At 35.5% G+C, this 7,241-nt stretch overlaps 1 protein-coding gene across 2 annotated transcripts; it reads left to right on the top strand.

Moving 5' to 3' along the window:
• Positions 1 to 4,286, top strand: LOC132644550 (protein gamma response 1). Of its 2 annotated transcripts, XM_060361137.1 has the most exons (4): positions 1 to 152; positions 1,496 to 1,559; positions 1,690 to 2,902; positions 3,215 to 4,286. In XM_060361137.1, the coding sequence occupies exons 3-4, from the start codon at positions 1,762 to 1,764 to the stop codon at positions 3,916 to 3,918; spliced, it is 1,845 nt and encodes a 614-aa protein (XP_060217120.1). In that variant the 5' UTR covers positions 1 to 152; positions 1,496 to 1,559; positions 1,690 to 1,761; the 3' UTR covers positions 3,919 to 4,286. The 2 variants fall into 2 exon arrangements, with proteins under 2 accessions (XP_060217120.1, XP_060217119.1); XM_060361136.1 differs by having other exon boundaries at positions 1,496 to 2,902.
• Positions 4,287 to 7,241: the final 2,955 nt, after the last annotated feature.

The raw sequence follows: 7,241 nt of genomic DNA, 5'->3' as shown, positions 1-7,241 counted from the left end.
GAGCGGTCCATTTGAAGGGAAACCGCGCTATAAACAAATAGGCTCCAAAAATCAATTCCCGCTTGAATTTCAAAAGTTGACTCAAAAGTGTTCCTTCTCCAGCAAGGTAACGCCACTTGTCGGCGATCTCTTTTTTCCGGCGAATACTAGTTGTAAGTTCTCCTCTTTATCTATTGATAATCTCTTCTTCTTTACATTTCCAAGAGAAGCCCTAATTTATTTTTTAGCTGAGGTGAGAATGGTAAAATGCAATCGGTGTATATTCTTCTACTGCTAAAGCGATCCTCAAACTTTGTTGTGATAGTATTTTGAGTAACGGTCATCAATTTTCTGAAATTGCTGTTGGAGAAAGGTTAGGTAGAGTAATGTCGTGACAGTGGAGTTTTTTTTTTTTTTTTTAATTGCTGATAATATTTATCGTTATTGTGTGATTTCTGAAACTGGAAGGGAGGGGAATAAGTTAAGAGTCGGGTGAATTCTTGCTTCAATATTTGTTACGGCAGTTTCTAGTTCCTCATCGAAATTTAGCCAAAATGTATATTGTTTGTTGTCTTAAAAGAATTCTATGACTAGCTATCCATTTGAGCCTTGAAAATCACAAGATTTTGTTTAGGAAGCCTATCCATACAATACAATTATCATAATTATTTGTCTACTTTGGGTTTTTGATCTCTTCATTTTAACTATGCATGTAAATCAGATGCTAGCATGGTAGATATATATCTTGTTGCAATAAAATTTAACCTTGCACTTTTGGATACATCAAATAAAGGATGTTCTTTGATGAAGCAAGGAATTACTCATAAGGGGTGTTTTTGGCCTGAAAGAGGAAAACAGTTTCCCCAAAAAATATGTGGTTTTCTCACTCGTTTTTAGTGTTCTATTGGTGATTATAACAGGACTTTTTCGGAAAAAAATTACTAGAGATTGATAATATTATCAGCAAATTGGACAGTGTTTTGATGAAACTTTATGAGTATTAAGATTATAATAATGTCTCCTTATAAAAAACATAAGATTATAATAATGTCTAAATGTTGTTTGGAGCAAGCGATATGGAGTAAGAGTCAGGATATTTGTACATGGAAATGATTTCCATGCATAGGTACTGGAAGCCATTTCCCCCTTTTGATAGAAAATGTTCCCTTGGAAAATATATTTCCAATAACGAAAACACCAGAAAATGACTTCCTTATGGAAAATATTTTTCAGAAACTGTTCTCCAATCATAGCAAACACACAACATCTTTGCTGTGCTCTCCGTATAATATAGATCTATATCGGGAAATATATGTTTAGAGGAAGTCTTGAAATTATTTTCTTACAGATTGTCTTGCAGATAACTTTTGAAATTTACATATTGTTTGATTAGAAAATAAAGTATTTTGCTGCACCAATAAAGCTCTGCAAGGAAAGTTCTTCTATAAAGTAATATCTTTCGCTGTTGAATTACACTAGCAAATGTCAGATTTTCATTTTGTGTATTTATTTTCAGATATGGCAGACCACCCCCAACAGTCTCCGCAGACAGCATGTCCTGCTAATATTGCTGATGCAAAGTATGTTTCTGGACTTAGCACCATTCTTGTTGCCACTATCCAGGAAGCAAAAGATAGGATTTCTCAGATAGAGTATATATTCTGCAGTCAACTCTTCCCAAACATCCAGTCTAATTCTAATAGTTTGCAGCTAATATATTCTGAGGCAAGAAAAGCTGCTGAAACTTCATGGAAAGAAAAGGAAAAAGATCTGTTGCTCCAGATGGAAAACATGCAATTTGAAAAGCAGAAAGTTGTTGAAGAAAACCAGTCTCTGAAAATGGATAATGCAAAGCTGTTCGATTCTGAATTGTCCTTAGCTAATCATGTTAAGGAGCTTCAGAATGAGTTGAAACAGAGAACTACTGAAATAAATGATTTGAGGGAAGCAATCCAGAGATCATGTATGCTTCTTGAAACAAGAGCCCCACTTGTATGCAAATATGAGAGCTCACACAGAGAACTTGAAGATAGAGTTCTCCTGCTTATGAAAAAACAACAGAGTTCAGAGCTTGAGGTTGGCAGGTTGCAGTTAGAACTCAAGAATAAGTCGATGGAAGTTGACGGTGGACTAGAGTTGCACAATAAGCTTGTCCAATTGGCTCAGTCAAAGACTTCTTCAGCTGCACATAAAGACAAGCAACTAAAAGAATATGAACAGAAGACGGACAAACTTCTTGCTGAGCTTGAAACTACACGAAGCACAGTAGATAAACTCAATGTGGAACTTAAAGAGAAGACAGCTGTAGTAGAAAAAGGACTGAAGATGCAAGAAAATCTACTAAGAAAAGTTCAGTTGCTGGATGCAGAAATCATGAAGAATGAGGATATGTTGAATCAATACAAGAATGAGAAACAGCTACTTATGACCAAAGTAAAGAATCTGGAAACTGGTATGTATGATCTGCAGAAAGAACTCATGAATAAAAAGTCTGAAGTGGAGGAGGGAAGGAAGTTGCATGATCAGTTACGTCAACAAATAGATTTGTATTCTTTAGAAAGGTCAAAGACAGGGCAGGAGTTAGAAGAGCTCGAGAAGGAGAACAAAAAAGTGCTAGCCAAACTGAGAGACTCGGAGGAAAAGATTGATAAGCTTCAAGCAAATCTGAGAGAGAGAAGCAAGGATTCCTCTGAGGGGATGGAGTTACATGGGAAGTTACTCCTTCTAATTCAAGCAAAAGAATCTGAGGTGTTGGCTGAGAAGAAGAAAAGAAACGATATGATGGCTTCTTATAAAAGTCTGAAATCACAGTACAAATTTCTATGTGCAAGATATGGTCTTACTTCAGAGAACATGCACGCACAAAGCAAATTATTAGAACAAAGCGCATTACAGAATGACCAGAGCCCTCTAACTTCACGTGGTAAGGTTTAATCCTCTCAAAATGCTTGTGACTTGTAGCTATTTCTACACTCTATTCAACATGATGCATACATCTTCTGATGTCATACCTTGTCTACAGGACTTCTATTTGGTTCCTCCCCCAAAAGAAACATGTTAATCAATCGCCTCATAATTGCTCACTTTGTTTTCCTTCTTTCTGGTTATCTACATTGGAATTTATGCCTCCGCACAAGGAAGCTCTCCGTTTTAGCAAATTCTAGGTTTAATTTAATTACCAAATGAATAGGAAAAGGAATCGGACTAGACTAACAACTTATTCTGTCTTGATTAGAGGTTGAAAATAAAGTTCCCGAGGCTTCTGGTTTTGCCTACAAAGTTATTAAAGAAGAAGACAAACAGGAGGTGTTGGACGATGACCAAGGAGCTAGCCTGATCCCAAGATCCAACTCCATCTCACCTCCAACTTCAAGTGCTTTTGTTGCACCTAAAAATCCAGCCAATGTCAAATCCTGCCCACCAGCTGGAACAAAGCGTCCTGTTTCTTATTGGAGGGATACCAGATCGCATCAAAGCCGAGTTGGACCTGATCCTCATGATGATTTTCTTGATACCCCCCTGGAAAATATCAGAGGAAACTTAGGAAAGGTGATGAAGGATGAAGTTCAGAATCATGCAAAACCAAATTCAAAAGACAAAAAAATTGAAAACTCGGATGACGAAACTCAGGACATGAATGTTGATAATGACCCTAAAAAGCAGGAAATGCTGCCTTCGATCAGGTCTGGTGCGACAGGCTTCAAATACATTGAACCTGTGAGAAAGAAAGCTGAACGAGAAAATTTAAAAGGGATAGAATGTCTGCAATGTAAAAAGTTTTATGATGCTGTTCGTCCTGGTGAAGATAAAGAGTCCAATGGTAATAGGCAAAACCTACGGTGTGAGCATCATGATGGAGTTTCACGGCATCGATACAGGTATGCACCTCCTTTAACCCCTGAGGGATTTTGGAATATTGGGTTTGAATCTGAAATGTGAGCTCCTTGGTGTTACCAATCTCCAAAAAAAAAAAAAAAAAAAAAAAAAAAAAAGTGAGCTCCTTGGAGAATTGTTTTCAGGCCCTCTACAGTAGAAATTTTGAACTAGTGAAACTCTTTCTGCAATTTTGTTGTAACAGTAAAGAGACTGATGAAAGGCTAGCGCAAAACCTACATTGGTTTCTATTCTGAATAATGCTCTTGTTGATATGATCTAATCGTTTTTAGGCCCTTTAAAGCTTAAGTAGAAATTTTCGAAATAGTGCAACTCAGGTTGCATTATATTTTAAGGTTAAAGAAACTCATGTAAATCCAGTGCAAAAGTTGCATTGTTTTCTAGTGCAAACAATGCTCTCTTTCCAGTTGTAATTTGTTTCTATGATCCGACCAATCAATGTATAAACAAGAAAGTATTGAAGAAACTTAATGTGCAAACTGCAAAGCATCGACTAGTAGCGCTTTATGATTTGTAGGCCTTGGTATGGTTTGATTTGATGGTTTTGATATGTCAAAATTTGTCGAGACAGTCTAATTCTTGCATTCTTTTTCGTTGTTTGAGCCTAGGGTTTATCGGAAACAACCTCTCTACCTCCACAAGGTAGGGATAAGAATTGCATACACAGTACACACCACCCTCCCTAAACCCCTTGTGGGATTATACTGGGTATGTGTTGTTGTATATTGTCTAATTCCTTGTGGCTATTAATATATTTTGTTGACCAAGTTGCTTCACATGCATAAGAAACAATATTTTGCCTCATTTCAAAGTACTTATGTGACAATAAAACCACACATGTTGTTTGTAAACTTGTTACACTTGCGAACTGTTGGAAAATAAGAACATGAAGGAATGTGCTTAGAACTAATTAATTATCTTTATTTTGGTGGGAGCTAACTAGCAAAGGTGCTTAGCTGTAAGTTGTGACTTATTCGAGTAATTAAGATAGCAAGAAGTTACCTTTCTTGTTAATGCTACACTTGTTATACCTTCAGAGGTTTTTGTTATGTAATTTCTTTCTTTCTTAACTTTCCTGAAAGAATTTTGTTTCTTTTAGAACTTCATATTGAAAGCACAATGTAAAATATGTTCTCTTCCTGAGGTGATAGAAGATTTTACCCATTTAAAGCCATTAGCTTGTATAAATGCATTTGTATCAGACAAATGGTTTGAGAAGTGTACACTGTTAGGTATTCCAGTTGAGAACAACAGCTAGTTTAGTAACTGGAACACTGGAGACAAGTTTACGAAAGCAGTAATGTAGAGATTACAAAAGTATTACAAAAGTATTGCTGTCCAAATATATAATATATATATATTCTCAAGATATACCTAGATAATTTTGCAACTCACTTCAACTGTATCTATGACTAGAGTGTGTCACATTCTGGTTGAATCTGATGCAGTGCACAATTTGTATACACTACTCTTTCGAAATGGCGAATTGGATTTTAACTTATACTTCCCTCGACAGTGTAGGATTCACGAAATTTAACCTATTCTAGAAAGTTACTTAGCCTTCAATAACTTATAATTACTTTTTAATAGACATAAAAACGTAAACTACTTTTACATTGTAGCGTATAGAAGTTAAACTTTGACATAGTTACCTAGTTATAGGTAGTTGATACTTTAGTTTACTTACTTTATGTGTGACTTAACACGTCGAAGTCTGATTTAATCTAAGGCGGTGAGGAATTGTTGCCCCCACCACTTTTTCAAAGTCTGAAAGTATCTACTCTACTTGTACATGCACAATCGCACTTACATTATGACACAAATGAAGCTCTGAATGAGTGAGGAGACCCACCATCTCAGCTTTTACCTTTTTCGACGATAGAATATCATGTAAAAAAATAAAAAGTTCCACTTTCAAGTGCCACAAAAGAAATTGCTCTGTTTGTATACCAGCGACCAAATGGCCCCTAAGATTTGGACAAATAGGAAGAAATTACCCAATTCTTTGTCTCAATTTATGTAACACTCTATCCTTTTTAGTTAGGTCTAAAAATATAACGTCTTTCCATATTTAGTAGTAACATTTTACTTCAAACTTTTCATTTTAAATGATTTATATCCACAAATTTTTATGATTTATTTTAAACCACAAGTTTCAAAAGTCTTTTTTTTTCTCTTAGGTTGTGCTATGTATGGAGGAAATCATTTTGGATTTTTTTTTTTTAATTTTCTCGTATTCGGTTGGTCAAGATTTTTGGAAAATATTCTCTACGAAAACAAGTTTCTTAAAAATGAGGAAAATGACTTTTCTAATGAAAGTAAAAAAAACAAGTATCACAAATGTCATTCCACATTTATTGTGTCTTCCTCATCCTTCAACACACTTAATCTTCACCACCACCCTCGTAGCTCCCATCCCTACCACCCAACCTTGTAGCCTTCATCCCTACCCCCAACCCCCTCCTCCTAACCACACCCCTACCCCCACCTTCATTTTCTATAGTATTTGTTTAGATCATATATAAATGCTTTTAGAATAATATTTTTTGGTTTCATACAGAACACAAAAAAATAAGTAAGAAACTCACTTATTTTTCTAGATTTTTTTTTCCTCATGAAAAACAGTTTTCTTCATACCGAACACTCTTAAATCCTATGTTTGGTCAAACACATTCACATAAATTGGGACAGAGGAAGTAGTATTTTAGCTTCCGCTGAAATTTCAGTCAGAAACACTTCATGACTCTCAATCCGTTTCACTGCAGGTAAGCCACACTTTCGAGTCTTGTTTATACATATTATCCTTTTCTCATTTTTCAAATTTTCTTTTTCGGTTTGTATAACTAATGTTGCTGGTACAAAATTCGCGATCAGAGAATTTATTATCCTAGTGTGTCTTAAATGTTCCATAACTATGACTGATCTTTTCAGTCCTTGCAGTTGCATTTATGTATTGCCTTGCAGTAGAAAGTAGGTGCAACCAAGAAACTTCTTATTATGCACTGAGGCAGCTGATTCATTTTAAGTTGTGCTTATTAACAAAATATTCTGTTTAGATAAATGTTATATTTTTGTGAGTAGATAGCTTTGTATTGGCTATTGTGAACCATATAGTATAAACTATTTTGGGGTATTCATAGTGACTGGACCCTTAAAATTGTGGGATAGTTTGATATTCTAGGCAAGTCACATGGGGTTGCGGACATGCATCTGCTCAGCAACTACTTGAGCTCTGTTCCTTTTACCCTCTGGTTTTCTTCTCCCAAATTTATTGTACAGATCTGTCAGATTTTAATTGCTTGGCACATTGGTCCTCTGATCCTCTCTTGCATGTGTACCTAATTCTTCACTGTCAATGTTTTTTTATT

The sequence above is a fragment of the Lycium barbarum genome, chromosome 6, assembly GCF_019175385.1.
Source record: "Lycium barbarum isolate Lr01 chromosome 6, ASM1917538v2, whole genome shotgun sequence".
Taxonomy (NCBI): domain Eukaryota; kingdom Viridiplantae; phylum Streptophyta; class Magnoliopsida; order Solanales; family Solanaceae; genus Lycium; species Lycium barbarum.
This window is presented reverse-complemented; position numbering and strand designations above follow the sequence as displayed.

What these genes read in the sequence shown, in the direction of transcription:
- LOC132644550 (XM_060361136.1), top strand. Translation starts at nt 1,498, where the DNA reads ATGGCAGACCACCCCCAACAGTCTCCGCAGACAGCATGTCCTGCTAAT. An exon ending in GAGCCCTCTAACTTCACGTG is followed by an intron (nt 2,903 to 3,214) that starts GTAAGGTTTAAT and finishes TGTCTTGATTAG; the next exon opens with AGGTTGAAAATAAAGTTCCC.